We start from the raw sequence: 20,365 nt of genomic DNA, 5'->3' as shown, positions 1-20,365 counted from the left end.
TTTTGCCCTTTATAGAGTTTCAGATAAGCGGATTGTAGCTTACAGCATGTAGTCCTTTGTGTCTGGCTTCTTTTTCATAGCAGAATGATAATTTTTGAGATCTGTCCATGTTATGTGGATTCATAGTTGGTTTCCCTTTACCACTGATCAATATTCCATTGTATGTGTATGCCTCAATTTGTTTATCTGTTCACCAGTATATGAGTCAATACCTTTGGGTTCTTCCCAGTTTTGTGCCATTATGAATTAAACTATCACAAAATAAAATGCAATTAACAATTGCATATAGGCCTTTCTGTGGACATGTGTTCTTCTTGTTCTTAGGTAAATAGTCAGGAAAGGACTGTTGGGTCATATGGTGAGTGTGTTTATAAGAAAGTTCCCAGGGGTGCCTGGGTGGCTTGGTGGGTTGAAGCCTCTGCCTTCGGCTCAGGTTATGATCTCAGGGTCCTGGGATCGAGCCCCGCATCGAACTCTCGGCTCAGCAGGGAGCCTGCTTCCCTTCCTCTCTCTCTGCCTGCCTCTCTGCCTACTTGTGATCTCTCTCTGTCAAATAAATAAATAAAATCTTAAAAAAAAAAAAAGAAAGTGCCCAACTGTCTTCCAAAGTGACAGCACCCTTGTGCGTTCCCACAGCTATATCTAATTGAGGGCTCTGGCCACTGTGTCTCCTCACCAGCACTTGGTATTATGAGTCTTTTTCATTTTAGCCATTCTAGAGGATTTATTGATGCATCACATTTGATTTTGTTGCTGTTGTTTTGAATTAAATTTTGAAGTATAGTTCCTCAGGGTTTTTTTTTTTTTTTTATGGTTTTTGCTGAGAGTCCCAAAACATTTAACCCAAGATCACAAAGATTGCTGCCTATATTTACCCTTAAAATAAATGATTTCTGACTTAATCTTCAGGCCCTCAGGTTATTCTCTTCTGCTTTTATTTACCTGGTGAATACAAAGACTTCAGATATTATAATCAGTCTGACGGAAGTGTGTATTAAGTTTTAAATTAATGCTTCGTGTGTCCCTCCTTCACTATCCTGTGTCTGCATTGCCTCCTATGTGCTTGTTCATGCAATTCCAGGCAGACACATATACAGAATTTTCTGGAATCCAAGGTCTCTCATCCATAGTTGTCCTCCCATGCTCCTGCAGAGGGCGTTACTTGGTGTCCTGCAGTCAGGCAGTTTATTATGACAGCTCACATGACTTGCAGAGAGGACAATGACATTTGTTAAGCTCTTAGGTTAGGCCCCATTCTTAACAACTTTACATATTTTAACTAACTTAATCCTCAAATCCCTGAGGAAGAAAATGAAGGCTTCAGGCTCCCTCTAATACAGCCAGTTTGTGGCAGGGTCCATGAGATCTGGAGTGGTTTAATTCCAAGTGCTTTGCTCTCCCCACTGTAATAAGCCACCCCAGGCTGTGGCTGGAGTCTTATGTGATTGAGCACATCTTGGGACACAATACCCACCTGATTGTTGTCTTTCTCAAATCAGATGTGCCTCCAGTCTCAGTTCAGACATCTGATTCTAAAGTCCCATGGTGGGGCCTTGGGACAGAGTTTCCCAAAGAATGGCCCTTAGCCCACAGGCAGAGACCCGCATGTGTCAGCCAGGCCACAGAAGAAGGTGGTGTAGTTTGTGCACTGCACAAATGTACACAGCAAAGAGAGCAAGTGGAAGGCTGAATTCCAGTTTGCTTTTGTCCTATGGGGCCATGGGACTGTGTCTTCCCAGAAGATCCTGTTTAGTTACCACAAAGGCACTGTATCTGCTAGTAGTGGCCCTGCCCTGTAGGGGAAGCTGCCTAAGCCATGGTACACAGGTGCTGTCACTGGCTAAATTAATCACCATATCACACTCTCCTGGCCATTTTGATTGGCTGAGGACTGAGCACACAACTATGTCGGGAGATTCTTGGCCAATGAGGCTTAATCTGGAGGTTTCCCTTTGAGGGCTGTGGGTGAAGACTGGAGCTGTGGCAGAGAATCTTGCAATTAGATGGGGCTTAATAATGAGGTTCATTCCTACCAAAAAGAGGTCTAAAAATGCAGAGAGAAAATCCTATTCTATAATTTTGATGAGCCCTTGGTCAAGTTCTGCCTGAAGCCCGTATCTCCTCATGGACCATGGAGTAACGTATAGTATTAAATTGCCTGTTTTGCACAGACAGTCTGGCTTGTCAGTGTCTGACCAAGAACACACCAACTAGTCCATACAACTAGTCCATACATAGTGCACCAGGCGCGCTCCTGGACCGCTTCCTGGGTCCGTACCTCCATCACAGCGCCTGTCACCCTCTCATACATTATTTACTTATTTAGTTAATTGAGTCTCTCCCTTCACTCCTCACGCCTGCTGAAGTGTATGCTCTATAACGGGAGGGGATTTATCTGGTTTGTCCACTGATGGATGCACAGTCCTCGGAATGAGTTCTTAGCACATAGCATGCATTCAAATAACATTCTGTTGAATGATATACCTACTCGCTGAATAATTAAAGATTACTAAAATTCCATATGCACAACTGGAAACCAGCACAACTCTAAAGTTAACCAAGGACCAGACTTCAAATAAGACACGTGGCTGCTTGTCCTTGTTTTGGAATGTTGTGGAGCGCACTCTGCACTGCGCATGAGCAGCTTGTAGGCATTCCCGCATATTTCAGGGAGGGTGCTTAGTGCTATGTCACCACGAATGTTTCAGGTTGGTGACACTATTTACTTGGAACTGTTTTAAACCTATTTTAAATATTTTTAATTAATGTATTTGCAGAATGATTCTTAGATTTTACTTTGAGTTGGTATATCTGTTATTTGTCACTTTTTGGATTTTTATTTTGTTTCTCTTTACTTTGCTATCATGAGCTCCTTTTCCTCAGGAGAGGATGAAAGCATTAAGGGACACAGGTGGTCTATGGTATCTTTTATCTCTCAGGAGCCATTGAGAACTTCTACCTGTTTGGGATATTGTGATCCGTTTCCTTTACATTCTGTTAATTCTTCCAGGAAATACCAAAGGATCTGACACTTAATCCAACAAGTTTCTCACATGGCTCCCATCAGTCTCGCATTCCAGATTTATCTTCTATCTCTGATATAGAATCTGATACCTTTGTTTCTCCACGGGTGGCTGGACCAGAACACTCGTAGGAGTCAGTAGCTGCTTTTTGCTGAAGCTAACAATCAGCTTTGAAAGAATGGCCTTTTCCACCTGCCCATCATCTTGCCTGAGCTCCCACGATTAGACATTTATCCTGTGGGTTAATAAGCTTTTCATACTTAGAAAGAGCAACACAGGGACACCTGGGTGGCTGTCGGTTAAGTACCTCCCTTCGGCTCAGGTCATGATCCCAGGATCCTGGGATTAAGTCCAGCAACGAGCTTCCAGCTCAGCAGGGAGTCTGCTTTTCCCTCTCCCTCTGCTCCTCCCCCTGCTCATATACTCTCTCTCTCTCTCCCTCTCAAATAGATAAATAAAATCTTAGAAAGAAGAAGAGGGAGCAACACATTACTTCTGATGTCTTCCTCTTTGGTTGCCAAAAGAGTGACAAGGGTGTGGGGGTAGGGAGGAAGAAGTGGGGAGTGACTTGAGAGGGCCAGTGTTCTGTCTGTTCACTTCTCTTCTCCTCATTGCCCTCTTCTCTGAGCCAGCATGTGATAGCTGGTCTCAGCCTGCTAAGGTTACAGGGGAGCAGGGGAGCGTTCTCGGTTTGGGGTACAAGACTCCATGTTGACTGGTTGGCAGAGCAACATGAGAGAAGCCAATGGCCATCCACCTAGCCTGAACTGCATGGCCACACAGCCTCTCCTCTCTGTAGCTTCTAAGAAATGCAGATATGATCACGCCAAAGCCACATTTTCTGTAATTGTCAAGTCTATCTCATTTCTTCTTACATAGCCCAGTAGATTCCTGATTTAGGGAGTCACAAATCTGTACGAGGGAAAAATTACTTCCTGAGTATTGGAGCAACCTCTCATAGGGGATCTCAAACCTCACCAGGCAAAGAGACTTGAACAAGGTGACAAAGAGACTTGAGCAAGGGTTGTTGGTGGCTGAGGAAAGAGGAACATCAGGCCCAACGCAGCTCCAGGGCACCACCTATGATTCTTGTCTTCCCTCCTCAGTTGCTGTACTCATGCTTAAATAACCCCCACCCGGGGCGCCTGGGTGGCTCAGTGGATTAAGCCGCTGCCTTCGGCCTTCGGCTCAGGTCATGATCTCAGGGTCCTGGGATCGAGCCCCGCATCGGGCTCTCTGCTCCGCAAGGAGCCTGCTTCCTCCTCTCTCTCTGCCTACTTGTGATCTCTCTCTCTGTCAAATGAATAAATAAAATCTTTATATATAAAAAAAAATAACCCCCACCCATTCACCCCCACACAGAGGTTGGCCAGGCACGTGACCTCCCTCTCTCCTCTGGTCAGACCAGGGCTACAGCTAGGGTCGTGGGGGGCAGGTAGCTATTCTGAGGAAAGGCAGGGACTTTGAGGAAGAAGCTGAAGAAACACATGGGTATGTTTTCTGAGTCTTATTTCAGTTTTTCCTTCCCATTGCTACCGAAGTGGAACAGAGCGATCTTTTATGCAGATAGCTATTTATTAAAAGATGGCCCTGGAATTGATGGTCCACGTCAGCCTAATAGGGACCCTACCGGTAAAGATTCCTCGTGGCGAAGGGAAAACTGAGCAGGTGTCTGAGCAGGAGAACGTGGGCACTAGAGAAAGGGCAGAGGGGTGCAGAAGCTGAGGGGGGCTAGAGGCTCATTCCTGAGGTTCCTCCTCCTGTCTTCAAACCACCATCCAACTCCCGGCTACTTCACCAGTCCCCTCCCCACTCTGAGACAACCAGATATGTGGAGGAGGAAAGCAGAGGACCATGGAGACACATTCTGGGGTGACTTTAGAGCTAGAAGCCGCTGTCGTACCAGTGTTGAGGACTTGGTCCCTAATAAACCTAGAACAGTGAGTGCAACAGGGGCCCCAGATGCTATGTTTACTCTGAGATGACGGTGAGATGCAGCTAGCGCACACACAGGGAAGGGGACAGGGGCTTGCATAATGTGGGTACAGCCTCGAAGCTCATTCTATGGCCGGTATTTGCATACGAAGTGCTGGCGGTTGCTGCATTCATTGCTCTCCCAGGTCAAGAAATCTGTAAGACAATAAACAAACAGTGAAATCCATCTGGATCTGTACTGCATGTACCCGCGCCACCTGAGGACGCGGGGATGGTACTACCATGGTTCATTTCATGTGTCGCCTGGGCTGGGGTATGTGCCCAGGTGTTGGGACAAACGCCAGTCTACATGTAGCTGTGAGGGATTATTTTTTTTTAGCTGTGATTAGTATTTAAATTAGTCAACTTGGAGTAAAGCAGAGGACCCTCCATAATGTGGGGAATCATCCAGTGAAAAGATGGAGTTTCCTCAAGGAGCAAAGAATTCTGTGTCCGAAGTGCCTCCGATGCAGAATCATGATATGAGTCATTGTGGGGGTCTCTAGTTGCGGGACCCGCCCTGCGCATGTCAGCTTTGCCAGCCCAACGATTGCAGAAGCCACATCCTTGAAAGAAATCTCCGTCTACATATGCATTCTGTAACTTCTGTCTCTCTGGAGAACCAGACAGTCCTACCGGTACTTTGTTCCCAGAAAGAAAAATAATTTAAACGTCACCTACAATTGCAGAAGCCCCATGCCAGCATCCCTTCTGAGGGAAGGCAGAGCTTAACATGAATCCACAAAAAGTGGGCATCCTTTGTGTTTGAAACAGGGTGCTGTGAGGATGTGACGGTGATTTCTCCAAAGTTCACAGCTGAGGCACTAAGCAGCACCTGTTTGAAAATCAAAGAATTGGAAGCCGCAGAGCCAGTCACGGCCCACAGAAGAACCCAGAGCAAGGAGGAGGTGGTCTTTTGAAAGTGAAACATCTTTGAGGAGTGATCCAGCTGTGGTCACGCACAGAGTCACTCGTCACTGCGTGGTGTGTGCCGCACAGCGGGAGTCTGGAGATCTGCCTGCCTCTGACCTGCGGGTCCTGCCCTGGTGCCTCTTCCTTCCTCAACACCAGAGAGGCGTGTGGAGGCGACCACACCCTCCAGGTTTCGAGAACCATGAGCTTACCCCACACTGGGAGAAGAATCTCCCCTTGTACGTATTCAGATAATTTGTACTCTTGGTTTGCCCTTTTTATGGCGGGGCAACTGAGGCACAGAGAAGTAGGAAATCTGCTCCAGGTCACACAGCTATATGGAGGAACTGGAATCCTACCCCAGGCATTCAGAATGCAGAGCCCATGATCTTGACCCCAATTCCAGTGGATATGAAATTTCTCTCTAAATAGTAACACCCTTGTTATCATTACTAAACGTGTCAGAGAGGACTGGTAGAAATGTCAGAAAGCGCTGGGAAGTGCGATTTGCCAGAGTCACAAGAGAGTTCCACTGTGCTGCAGAAAGGGAGTCAGAGGCGGTGGGAGAAGAACCAACGGGACAAAATGCCCCGGAAGGGTCGTTCAAAATAGATAGAACAGAGGAACTAGTCCCGTCACGAATGGGATGTATGTGTGTGTCTGTGTTTTGGTGCATTAGTTTTACATTAGTCTTTTGAGTCTTAAAGAAAAAATTCAGCCCCTGAGTTGGTGGGGCTAAATCTGCTACACAAATATAAACTGACACTGATGGCACCAGGGGAAGGGTCTCTAAAATTCTCTCCTCCACCAGTTTCTTGCTAATCCTTGCTTTGTTCCTCGTGCTCTTCTGGCTTGAGCACTTCTGGCAGCCCAGAGCTGGGCTGAAGGAGCCGGGGAAAGGAAGAGAGTCTGAAAGATCAGTGTTCTCAGGAGGATGTCAGGTTTCCGGGTCCCACGCAAGTGGCTTCGTTCCTGGGAACTTGCCCCTGTGAACGTGGACCAATGGGAAAGACTTATGTTTGAGAACTTGGTCCTATTGAAATCTCAGTCAGGAGAAGGGCTCTGGAGGGCATCTGGTCCATGGCTTCCCCAAAGCTGGTCCAGCCCTAGAGTTGCGGATATTGTAGGTCCAAAATGATGCCTGGAATTTGTATTTTAAAAGTGTTCTTCAATCGATTCTCCTTGCGCCTTGGAGCTTCTTTAGAAGCACTTTTAGCAGCTGCAGTTGTCCGTTCTCACTTGGTTAACTCTAGTGATGGGATTCTCACTACTTCCTGGGGGTAGCCCATTCGATTATTGGGTAGTGCTAATTGTTCAAAATTTTTTCCCTTAACTTAAACAGAAATCCACATTTTGTTAGCTTCTACCTATTGGTCTCACTTGTGTTTCTTCCATCTGGGCTGTCCTGAGTCTTTCACAGCAGTGGTTGTGTTCTCTGCAATTCTGTGAGAAGTCCTTCCTTCATCTGTGAGGAGACCCTCGATCACGAAGGGGCTAGATTTGGCCTCAGAGTTTGTGCCTTCCATCTACCATTCATCCTTTGCTGTAGGAAAGTTTCCCTGCTCTTTTTTGTGCACATAAGCTTTATTCCTCATATGAGAGTCATGCTGCCTTATGTCCCTGAATCCTCAGTTCAGGCCTTTCCCAGGCCCACTTCCTGCCTTGGGACCTTTTAAACCCACTGGGATGTTGTCTTTGGCATCAAGTAGACTCTTTTATTTTTGATAATCTGTTTTCTTGTTTAACAACGGAGATCTTCCATACCACTTACCTGTTGTGGTTCTCAAATATGAGTGATTTTGCCCCTAAGGGACATTTAGCAATGTCTGAAGACATTTTTGGTGGAAACAACTTGTGGTGGGGGAGGGGCGGTTCTACTGACATCTAATGGTTAGAGACCAGGGTATCCTAAACCTACAATGACAGCTCTCATTACGAAGAGTTATTCAGCCCCAAATGTCGTAGGTACAAAGGTGGATAACTCTACTTTATTTATTTATTTATTTTTAAAATTTGACAGAGAGAGAGAGATCACAAGTAGGCAGAGAGGCAGGCGGAGACAGAGGGGGAAGCAGGCTCCCCGCTGAGCAAAGAGCCTGATGCGGGGGCTCGATTCCAGGACCCTGAGATCATGACCTGAGCTGAAGGCAGAGGCTTAACCCACTGAGCCACCCAGGTGCCCCCACAACTCTATTAACATAAAAAGCAAGGAATGAAAGCAGACAAGAGAAAGAAGGAGACCTATATGAATTTGCACAGCCTGCCTCTGAGGTTCTGGGCCCTGCACTTTGGGGACAAAACTCAGGGCAACAAACAAAAGGGCAGAATTCAGGCAAAGAGGAGGTCTCCCAGGCACCCCTAACCATCAAGAAGCCGGCAAAGGGTCCTCTATTTTTGCACCCGGTAGTCTGGGTTTCCTACAGTGTGACATCTTTCTCACTCATGGCTTGAATATAGTAGGATTTAAAAATTAATGTATTTAAGGGAAAAAGTGAGTGGATTTAAAGAACATATTAAGTAAATAACTGAACAGCTGGACCTTGGGTATGGCCAAGGTTATGAAGTGGTCACAGCTGACTGAAGGTTGGTCCACCATGTCTGCAGCAATACCACTGTCCTGTAGAAACAGAGTCGCTGGTGCAGATGGTGGGACGGGGAGCGGATTCCGTTTTTGCTCTTACAGGTGAAGCGTAGGAGCTGGGATTCAGGAAGAGGCAACGGGCAGTGCGGGAGAACTTACCGGTCTTGGAGCTCATCTCTGCACAGTACTTGTTCCCACCACGCTGGAGTGCTCCAGACCAGCTCCGGTATGTATCCAAGGCCCCATCAATCCACTGCCACTGCTGTCTCTGCCAGTGACCAAGATGGAAGACAGTCAGTCTGCAGGCCTCCCTGCTGGGCGCTCCCCTCTAGCCATTTGGAAAGTTGTAAAAATGTGTCACTGCAAAAACTGGGGAAGCCCAGAAATGTGCACCGGAATGGAACATGGAAAACTCACCCCACTTAATCAGTGAGAGGAAATCAGTGAGAGGAAAACACCAACATTTTGGCCTATTTCCTTCTGGTGTAAACATTTTTCTGGATCACAGTATTTTTACGTGCTAACATATGAGATGATCTTGAAAATACCTCTTCAACGTGCATCTTGCTTTCTAAACTTTTTCAGACAGTAATGATGTACTAGAATTTGCCTTAATTCTGTTGATGATAGTTACATTTTTTTCCAACTTACTCTCATTATAAAGAATACTGCCGTGAACAACTTTGCTCCTGGAGCTGTTTCTGTACTTAAACTTACTTCTTAGGATAGAAACCCGGAAGCAGAATGAAGAGGTTAAAGGACATCATTTGCTGAGGTTACTGATATACATGATCAAACTACTTTCCAAACACTTTTCAGTTGCAGGAATTTAAATCTCCATCTACTGGACAATTTCTTTATATCCCTAAAAATATTAGGCATTAAGGATAAGCTTAATAATTAATAACAATGAATAATTAGGCAAAAGCTTGGTAATCTGATAAGTCAAATTACATTGCTATTTTAACTTGCATTTCTTTGATAACTAGAGACATTGCACAAATTTTTAAAGGGTTTTATGAGCTATTTACTCTCTTCAGTTATGAATGTAGAAAATTAAATTACCAAAACCAGTCTGGTATAAATAGATGTAAATATTTGTCTGGACTCTGAAGGAGAGAGCTCTGATTGATAGCAATGTGAATACATAAAAATGTGTAATGAATTGTATAAAATACTGGCAACATCTATGGCAAAGTTTTGGCAAGAAACAGGAGATTTCTTCTTGCATTTCTGATGTCTGTTTGGGTTAATGACAGAAGCACCACGAAGAATCTGTAAACTGCAGGTCCCACATAATACCTCTGCGACCAGCCCAAAGACCTCACATGCCATTGTTTTCAAGGAGGTAGTGATGGAGAGTGAAACAAGGGCCCAGTGAAAAAAGTTATGGATGACATGAAAAACACAGTATCATCTAGGAAAAAGCTTGGCTGAAAGTTCCTAACTTTAACTCAAGATCTAATGGGTATTATTAAGCTGAGTCTCCTAACAGGGGTGTGTGTGTGCATGCGTGCATGTGTAGTGTGTGTGTGTGTGTGTGTTTATATATATGTATATGTGTGTGTGTGTGTTTATATATATGTATATGTGTGTGTGTGTGTATACACACATATATATACCTATATATACTTACAAACTTTTTTTAAGGCTCTGAAAAGCCGGTCATGGGGTGTTCTAAGATTTGGAAGGAATTTATTTAGATAGAAGTTCTATAAAACAATGCCACTGAAATAATTTCCTCCACAGAGGGACAGAAGGGAGACTCACAGCTTGAGGCTTTGGCCTCTATGGATCGGAGGCAGTGACTGAAGGAGACCCACAACCCGTGCCCCTGTCAGTAGGGCTGGAGGCCATTTCCCAGGCTAGGGGCTATCTATCCGGCTTTCCGCAGGAGGCACTTGTGGGCCAAGTCTGACGTTACCTTTTCTGGGTCGTGCAGGCCGATCCACACGGGCTGGATTCTTTGGTAGCCAATTATGTAGTTTGCTACCATGGAGGCTTCGTTTGCATTCTGGAGAGACACCAGGTGGGCTCCGTTTCCATAGGACTGACACTCGAGCTGTGGGCCAGATGTCGAGCTAATCATCTCTTGAGTTTTAAAAGCGTCATCCCCATCCCAGAACCCCAGCGCACCAAGCAACAGGGAGTGCGCAGCCCCACCTGCTCCAGAAGTTGAGATCTACACCCCATGACTCTGCCTGTTTCCAGAGGAGAAAACACAATTGCCCCAAGCGTGGGTCTCAGAGGAAGAGGCAGCTAGAGGCAAGGTCGTGAGCTTTAGGGTCCGTAGACGTGCCTGAGATCCTCCTGGTCTTGCCTCAAGTTTCTGTATGTGACCTTGACAAGTCACATGACCTCTCTGAGGCTGACACTGCTTATCTGTGAAGTTGAAGAAATAATCACTCCTCTACACAAGGGACTTCTGTAGGGATATAATGGCTATAATTAAATATTCTAATTCTGCATTCAACAAACCTAAGAAATCACTGATTAGAAAATGTGCCCTTTGCTTCATGTCCCACTAGAAAAGAAAGAGAGAAAAAAATCAGTGCCACTTTCTTTAAGGGAACACTGATTTCGGAGGTGTTTAGACGTGATCAGGATGCATCTCACAGCAGAAAGAACAGGGTAGTGCTCTTCATGGAGCACCTCCAAAATGATGACCACCTCACACACCCTACCCCTACTGAATCTTCACACCGGTCTCAGGAAGTAGAACCCACCTGTGGTTTATGGTGGAAATGCATGATCAGAAAAGGGTGTCAGACTGAGTTGCCCAAGAACAGAGCCCAGGTCCACATATAACTCCCAAGTTCAATGTCCATTCTCTTTTACATGATTTATTATTTATTAAGTTATTATGAAAGGGTTCTGGTCCTATCTTGCACAAGAATAGTACATTGTAAATTGTAAACAGTGTTTTGCACCTTATCTTTATTTGGTACCAGATAGGAATAGAGGGGAGACACCTCAGATGTTGGTTTAGAATTGAAGATTCAGTGTTCATGACTTTCTTTCTTTTTTTTTTTTTAAAGATTTTATTTATTTATTTGACAGAGAGAGAGATCACAAGCAGGCAGAGAGGCAGGCAGAGAGAGAGGAGGAAGCAGGCTCCCCGCTGAACAGAGAGCCCGATGTGGGACTTGATCCCAGGACCTGAGATCATGACCTGAGCTGAAGGCAGAGGCTTAACCCACTGAGCCACCCAGGCGCCCCAATGACTTTCTGATTCTAGATGAATGTGCCCGTCTGTTTGCTTGTCCTCAGCAGTCGCCACAGGATTTAATCTAGTTGGGGTTTTGAGTATCTTCATCCCAGCTAAACCAGACCAGGGGCTGGTGTGGGAGCATGGAACTATCTTATCTCTCTGTTGCAACTTTTAAAACTCAGCTCCAGACCCAAGTTTGTTTTACTGCTGTATGTCTTTTTTGATCCCAAATTCTTGTTCTTCAAAAATGCGGCCTTCATTCCTATGCAAGAGAACGTGGTCTGGATTTTTCTTATCACTTCCTGAATGATAATCCCCTTTTGTTTCAGGTGTTGGATGGAAGAGGTGGCATAACCGTTCCCTAACCAGAAACTTACTGTTCAATTAAATGAGACAAACTTTTATATATATGTATCTTATAGCTAGATAGAGATACACACTTATTTCATGCTCTTTGGGGGTTGTGTTACAGGAGCTGCCTACATGGTAAACCTTAATTTAATACAACTTAATTGGATAAAAACATGGATTTGGCTGTGGTTGCTATTCCAGTGCTTCCCTTTGGTATCCTGCTCATGACAAGATGTGGTTAGAGTTGAGTGTTTGTGCCAGCCTCCCATTTGCCAATCACTTCACAACACCAGAATGCTTCCAGACCCCTAACTTCATTTGACTTTCAAACTTGGGAGGCATGGAAGTCAGAGAACCAGTCAACATTTACTGAGAGAGCCAGTCACCAGGGATTCCTGGGACAGAAGGGGAAATGGGCTCCAAGTGGTTCAGTGAGATTTTCCTCCAAGTTCTGACTCCTGGTAGTGAGGGAAGTGGGCCTGGAACCCAGGCCTCTCTGCCTCTCATGTCCGAGATCAGACCCACCATTTTCATGGTCCCCTTCATACCAGGGCTCTCGAGAACGGAGATCAACCCTCAGTACTGGCAACTAGTCAAGCTAGCAGCAGCGGCCATGGTAAAGTTTTGTTGGGTCCTTTTCCAGCACTTTGCATTCTGATCAGGAGTAACTGTTTAATTCTGCTAAGGCCCCAGATCAATCCTGTGGACTGTTTTTGTCTTGAGAACCTCAACTGAGTACTTAGCATGTGCCATAGGCTCTTTGCAAGTTATCTTAAGGAATCCTTCTGAGAAGCCCATGGGGTGAGCTGTCATCCCCATTTTAAAACAAGAAAACCAGTCAAGTGAGGTATGATTTAACTCTGTAAGGCATGGTTATGATTAAACTCACGTCTATATTACTCCCAAGTCCCCCAGGTATCTTCCCTTTTGTGTTGGCAGAATTCGTGTTGGAATCTCTGGAGATAGGCAGAATGGGTGGTCTTCCAAGATTTCTTCAAGTTGCTTCTCAAGAATCGAGAAAAATTCATTGCTCTCCATCAGCTTTCTTTCTTTCATCGAACAGTGTCTGGGAAACCCGTTCTTCATTTACTCTTCTCTCTCTCTCTCTTTCTTCCTCTCTCTCTCTCTTTCTCTGTAACTATCATCCATGTAAGCCCAGAAAGCATTGCATTAGGGCTGACTTCCCTGGGTTTGTTCCACTAGTTACTCTGGGTGTGATCTTGGAAGAGCTAGTCATGCTCACACTACATGGAAAGTTTCTGTTTAAATGCCACACAATCTTGCATTGGTCCTGCACTTTTTTTTGTTTGTTTTTTTAAGAATTATCCATTCATCTGACAGATGGAGATCACAAGTAGGCAGAGAGGCAGGCAGAGTGGGGGGAGGGAGGAAAGCAGGCTCCCTGTTGAGCAGAGAGCCTGATGTGGGGCTCGATCCCAGGACCCTACGACCATGACCTGAGCTGAAGGCAGGTCCTAACCTACTGAGCCACCCAGGCACCCCACTCCTGCACTTTTTAAGGCCACAGAAGACTTTGTATCCCTAATAGCCATCACTGGGTAAGTGCTCTGTCATTCCTGAGTTAGTTGTATACAGAATTCTGAGGCCATTCTGGGCCTGGATCACACCACATTTCCCCATAAGGTGCCCCCAACCAGTCCCATCAGTTCAACAACCGCAACCCAGAGAGACTGCAGCATGGGCTCCCCACAATCCTCTGAGGTAGAATGGTTACTTGGGTATCTTCTAGACAAAGCCTCGGTGAAACAAAACCAGTACATTTGTTGGGTGGTGTAGACAGCGAAGCCTTCCATTTGTTTAGTCTGCTTCCCTTTCTGTCAGGGGTTTCTGAAGACCATGCCCCAGACCTGCCTGCACCCTGGTCTTTCTGGTAAATCAGGTACAACAATTCAATGATTCTTTCTAAAGGTCTTTATCTTCTTATTCTCTTGTTTGTGTATTTCTGTCCTTTCTCTGGACAGTGATCTCCTTGAGGGTAATGGCTGTTTCTTGTTCATTCTTTTTTTTTTTTTTTAAGATTTTATTTATTTGACAGATAGAGATCACAAGTAGGGAGAGAGGCAGGCAGAGAGAGAGAGAGAGGAGGAAGCAGGCCCCCCGCCAAGCAGAGAGCCCGATGCGGGGCTCGATCTCAGCACCCTGGGATCATGACCCGAGCTGAAGGCAGAGGCTTTAACCCACTGAGCCACCCAGGCGCCCCTTCTTGTTCATTCTTACATCTTGACCGCCCATCTAGGGTCTGGGCATAGAGCACAGGCTCTAGCAATGCTTTGAGAACTGAATGAGAGGTCCACACCACCTCCTTCTCCCCATTTCAGCAGCCACATGACTCCTCAGAATGTCAAGGAAGGACCCTTAATTCTGAGTCACATGAGGCCAGCAGCTCTGAGTGGCCCCTGGCTTTAGAGGTACCCATCCAAGCGTGGGGCAAGATTTCTTACCTCAGCCTCAGACCAGTTCCTCAGCTTCCGGAAGTATCCGTAGCAGTTGGACATGTAGTAAAACCATCCAGGAGCACAGCTGGGTCTTATGAGGATTTCTGCAGAGACATCAAAGGGCATCACAAGTTAGGATGGCAAAAACAATCACATCCCATGCTGTGAAGTTTCCAGAATGATGGGGAGGCTGGATGCCCTGAGGAAGGAACCTGCCACACTCCCCAAACTTTACGCTGTTACTCTTTCTCTCAGCCTTCTCCAAAGGGAACTATGGTCTTTATAAGGCTATGTGCGCATTGGAGAAAAGGAGACTACTGGATTCTTTGAGGATCACTGGACACTGGTTCTGAACTGGGAGACTAATTCCAGGAGACTCAAAACATCACTGTGGTCTGTCAGAGCAGGGCCTTAGGGGGGTTCAGGTGACCACAAAGTTTTAGCTAGGAGTTTCAAGCAGGCCTGGTGGGACCCCCAGCCCACCCTGTGATTCTCTCCTGGTTATGGAATACACAATTGGAACAGACATACTCAGCAACTGGCAGAATCCTCACTTTGGTCCTAAGGTCAAACAGCCATAATTCAAGGCAGGACCAGAGTGGACAAGGGGCATAAGTTGGCAGTTTTAGGCATTACAAGGAAGGAGTGGTGTTTTGAGCTAGAGGGACACAGGACAGGTTAGACGGCAACTTGGACGGAATCGAAGATGGGTGAGCTGGGCTATGAGTCAGTAGTGAGGGGACACGTTAGGCCAAGGGGGTGTGCGAGCAGAGGAATGGGGACAGAAGCTCACAAGATGTGCAGAGCAAGAGTAAACACTGAAGTTTGCCTTAAGTAGAGGGGATCTTTCAGACAAGCACGGTGGAAAGGAGGAGAATCATTAGGCCTGGAAGCCAAGGAAACTGTGACAGAGAGAAGCACAATCTCTTCCTGCTAGTTGCTTAGTGAGGAGGCCATGTCACCTTATCTGAAGGTTCAAGAGGTAATGAGATGACTGGCCTAGATGATGAAGGGAATGCTAGGCTAGTACATTTGGGTTTCGTGACCCTGTGGCTGCGCTCCAAGGCTAGACATGAGTGCAGGGCTCCTCCTGCTCCTAGAGGATGTCCACAGATTGTTGTTGTCACACAGCGAGCGTTTCATCCCTCCCCACTCAAATGACACCACTGTCCCTTGTTTGCCCCATTCTCGTGTTCTATTTCATCCGTGCCTATAAATCCCTAGGGACTAACTATGTTTTTATTTTTTTTTTGAAGATTTTATTTATTTATTTGAGAGAGAGAGAGAGTGCATGAGAAAGCACGAGAGGGGGGAGGGTCAGAGGGAGAAGCAGACTCCCTGCTGAGCAGAGGGCCTGATGCCGAGAGGACTCCATCCTGGGATTCCAGGATCAGGACCCGAGCCGAAGGCAGTTGCTTAACCAACTGAACCACCCAGGCGCCCAGACTTCCTGTGCTTTTAGATAAGCTCCCTACTCTGGCTAGCACGGAGGGCTCTAGTGACCTAGCTCCACAGCCCTATCCAGCTGGATCTTCCTATGCAGCAACCCCAGAAAGTCTCTACAGCGGGGAGCAGGATCTGTAGAGGAGCAGTGGAATGACCAGTGGGCATGTCCTGGCTCTATCACCTCTGAGGGACAGAAATCAGAGAGCTTTAGTGAAGTCCCAGAGTAGGGTGATTGGTTTCTCACTCACAGGGTTTAGCTTGGGTGAATTTCAAGTCCCTGCAGGGCAGCCAGAACCAGAAACAACAGGGATCTAACTCTCTGGTTAGGTGGCTCCACAGGAGGGCTTGGGGGCTGCCTCTTTCATACTCTAGCATGGCTCAGAGAAAGTGGCTGAATACCCCAGGTGCCAAGCATCCATAAAGATTGAGAGAACTGGTGGCTGGCAGTTGGCGTTGGGTGGAGGGCAGAGAGCCTTTGGGCACAAAGGGGGCTAAGGCAAGGACCACAGACCTTGAGCCATGGACACCAGCATGAGGCCTGAAGAACACTGCTTCTCTTCCTTTGTCCTCCCAATGCATCTCCCCTTGGCCAAAGTATTCCCCAGATTATATACATGCTCAGGCATGGTTACCCTCACAGGGCCACAGGGGACTCTCACGAGGCACCCCAGACCTGGAGCCAGAATATCACGTAATCTTGCTATGTGATCTTGGGCAAGTCCCGACTTCCTTTGGGCCCCAGCTTCTTCATAAACAGAACAAAGGCGTTATACAGGATGTGCCCACATTCCATTTCTTTCCATTTCAGATGTTCTATGATATGTATTTTTAGCTCATGTGTATAGTTTTCTTCCCACTTTCTCTGCTGGAAGATCTTAGGGTATTGATTCCCACCTTGTTGAAATGTTATTTTGTACTTGATGCTGGGTCTACATGGGTGTAGGACTCATCTCTCCAATAGGGCTCTAAGTCCCCTGCAAACCAAAATTGCTGGTATGTTCAAATGGGAAAACAATGCATGAATGTTGGGGAGCTCTAATTCTAGTTCTCGCTCACCAACTGTTAGGTGACAGCTGCTTTAAATATATTATCTCCACCCTTCACCAGAAACTTGTAAAATAATGATCATAACTGACATTGAGTTGGTAATTTCCCTATGGCTCACAACCACATGAGGTTGGATTTGTTTGATTCCTCAGTCCTTGTGATTTTCCCCACATGACGTTGTCCTTCATTCCTGTCTTTGATATCTATTGCCTGTGGCACCTAAACATCCTGTGGGGTGGGTGGAGGGCTGAGTCGGTGTGCTGCGTGAACACTGGCTGTCCGCTCACTTCCAGATGAATGACTGATGCTCACCTCCCAGGACTTCAGTGCTGGCTACACAGCTCAGCAGTAGGAACAGCTGCATGCTTTGGGGGGCCATCTTCCTCTTCTCTGGGGAAGCTGAAGTGCTTCGGAAACCTCTCCTGTAAGGGTTTCAGAGACCTTGTGAGATTTCCCTCGAAGTTCCTGGATTTGCTTGAATCTGCAATCTGAACACAGTGGGTGAGACAGACCCAGGAATTTAGATGACAAAGCAGATATGGAGAAAAAAAATAATTTTCTGGATGAACCTAGATTATACAATCAAGGGACTCTCAAGAGATTAGAGATTAGGGGTATTTAATCTATGTCACCTGCAAGGCCTCTGGTCCAGCGCCAGAGACCTAACTGTGCTGGGTTGAACAGTTTAGTAGTCTGGAGGAAAGTATTTGGTCCATTGTGAAGACCCTGCTCCTGCTATTCTCAGAAGGACCAGAGGAGGACGCCTAAGGCACGCTTTCGCACAGATGGGGCAGTAATGGACTTTCTATTGAGTCAACTCAATCAAATCAAGTCAGTCCCAAGAGCGAATTTGTCTATGTTAGCATTAAAAGGGCATATATGGTCCAATACCTACATTTTACAAATGAGAGGACCTGATGTCTATGGGTATTAAGTGGCTTGTTCCTTGTCACACAGCTACAACTAGATATACTGACTCCAGGCAACCCTCTTTCCTTCACGCTTAGGTGATAACCACATTTTTTTTTTTTAAGAAAATGACTTTATTATCTTCCCCATCACCAGATAGTACATGAACTATTAAAATATCCGTGACAAACTGGAAAATAGGAAGTAAATTCTATCTCCCAGAGATAAACAATTTAGTGAATAGCTTATGGACATCTTTCTATATACATATGTCTATGTGTTGGTTTGTGTAGCATTTTATATAAATCGAGTCATAGAATTCTGATACCTGGTTTCGTTTCTCAGAAACTGACCGACTGTAATGAACCTTCTTCCCCTTGCGTAACTATTATGCAGTGTTGGTTCTCTCTTTAGTATAAATGCACATACACAGGGCTGTGATTTCACAGAACGTGCACGTTGTCACACTGATACCCTTAGCTAAAATGCCTTCTGGATGGGCTGTTCCGTACATTCCAGTAATAGCACATAGAAAGCAATGCTAGTTCCCCCAGACTTCAAGGAACACCTAATTTATCTATTTTTTTCTTGCTAATTTTGGCATAATAAGAAAAATCTCACTGGTTAGTATTTTTTAAATATTCATAATTATATTACTTAAATTAATAATTAAAAAAATTTCAAGATCTATAAAAAGTTGAAGATCTTTTTATATAATGATTGATTAGATTTTTTAATTTTTTTGTTAAATTTTTGGTTTATACCTTTGCACATTTTTCCTGTTTGACTGTTATCTTTTTTCTCAGAAATCTGTAGGGCCATTTTTGTGCATTTGTTGTCTTTCATATATTATCAATATTTTAATATTAATACTTTAATATTAATATTAATTTTAAATATTTTATATTAAATATTTTAATATTAATACTAAAATACTCTGTATTTCTTTTTTCCTGTATTTCTTTTTAAATTTAATTTTGTTTTTTCAATGTTCCAAGTTTCTTTTTTATATCTTTCGTCACACTGAAAATTTCAAAAATTGTCATATTTACCTTCTCCTTTAAACATTTGGACTTTATATCAGAAAGATGTGTCATTACCATCCACATAAGATTAAAATATCTACCCATATTCTCTTTTATTTTCATTCATCTGGTGTTTATTTTAGTGTAAGCATATGATTGGGTCCAAGATTTTTTCCCTAATAATTATTAGGATGAGTGATTCAGTGAATCCTCCCCTGAGCATGCTTTATGATTCAAAAATCAGAATACATATTCTAACTATCAAATAATAGATTACTTAAGGGGAATGATGGAACATAATGTTCAAACTTTCCTGGATAATCTACACAGGTCCATGTAAGCACTCCAACACAGTGTGAATAAAGAAGAAAACCAAACGATGAAGACTGCAATGGACTCCCCGCTCCCAAACATTTTACATCATTGCATTAGACCTGCGCTTCTCTAACGAACCTCCCTTCAGAAGGTGATAGAGGTATGTTCAATGTCCTCCAACCCCCTTAAGACAGAAACAGCAAGGAATTCTCTGTCCAACTAACTATCTGGGGGGAAGGGAGGTAGAGCATCTTTTGGAATAATCCGTAAGTGGATCTTAACAAACTGACATTCGTTGGATGCTCGCCTGTCACCTAATCTAATCATAACTAGGCTGCCTTGTAGATATCATTAACTTATTTTACACATGGAAACACACAGTTCATTGAGATTAAGGAACTCTCCCAAAGTTTCACGGCTGCTAGATTTCACAGCCAGGATTTAACCCGATGCTGACACCAAAGGCAATGCTCTTTACAATAAGAGAAGAAAGAAATGCATAGTTCTAGTAAAAAACCCAGCAGCACAAAGCATGACTAACATCATTAGACCCAGAGCTTGTCATTTCTGGCCCAGTGAAAAGCTGGTAGAAGAAAACAGATGTTCAAAGAAAGCCTTCTGCCCTCAAATGGGTGCCGATTACCTGGTCAGCCCTCAAGGCTTTGAGGACCCCTGGCTTCTTCGGTGTCCTGAGAGATCCCAGGCAGTTTCTTGAGTTCTTATATCTTCTTGCTTCCGGAATTATATGGACCTTGTTTTAATCATAGAGCAATAGTACTGCTTGAAGTAATAACCCATCCATAAAAGTCTTATCTGTAGTCAAAGTGAATGCGCGAGAGAAGGCTTGAGAATGAATTAAATGGGGAGAAGAACCCCTCCTTATTTGTCAATAGTCTTTCCTTTCCATCCCACCTTATCAAAACTGACGACATCCTGTAATCTGTTAGAAGACAGTCTTCTCTCCGTGTATTTACCTTTTTTATCTGTCAATCTTTTTTTTTTTTTAAGATTTTATTTATTTATTTGACATAGAGAGCGCATGCACAAGCCGGGAGAGCAGCAGGCAGAGGGGTGGGAGAAGCAGGCTTCCCGCTGAGCAGGGAGCCTAACTCCGA

General features: G+C 44.9%; 1 protein-coding gene across 2 annotated transcripts; it reads right to left on the bottom strand.

The window, feature by feature from the left end:
• Positions 1-4,577: 4,577 nt before the first annotated feature.
• On the bottom strand, positions 4,578-20,042 carry REG4 (regenerating family member 4). Of its 2 annotated transcripts, none has more exons than XM_046027967.1 (6): positions 19,894-20,042; positions 17,314-17,489; positions 14,515-14,612; positions 10,415-10,552; positions 8,650-8,758; positions 4,578-5,153 (listed from the first exon to the last, which is right to left on the bottom strand). In XM_046027967.1, exons 2-6 carry the CDS (start codon positions 17,378-17,380, stop codon positions 5,086-5,088), a joined length of 480 nt encoding a protein of 159 aa, XP_045883923.1. In that variant the 5' UTR covers positions 17,381-17,489; positions 19,894-20,042; the 3' UTR covers positions 4,578-5,085. The 2 variants fall into 2 exon arrangements, with proteins under 2 accessions (XP_045883923.1, XP_045883934.1); XM_046027978.1 differs by having other exon boundaries at positions 17,314-17,423; positions 19,894-20,015.
• Between the last annotated feature and the right edge of the window lie 323 nt (positions 20,043-20,365).

Source organism: Meles meles, chromosome 1 (assembly GCF_922984935.1).
Source record: "Meles meles chromosome 1, mMelMel3.1 paternal haplotype, whole genome shotgun sequence".
Classification (NCBI taxonomy): Eukaryota; Metazoa; Chordata; class Mammalia; order Carnivora; family Mustelidae; genus Meles; species Meles meles.
Note: the sequence above shows the minus strand (reverse complement) of the source record. Positions and strands in the feature narration are given on the sequence as shown.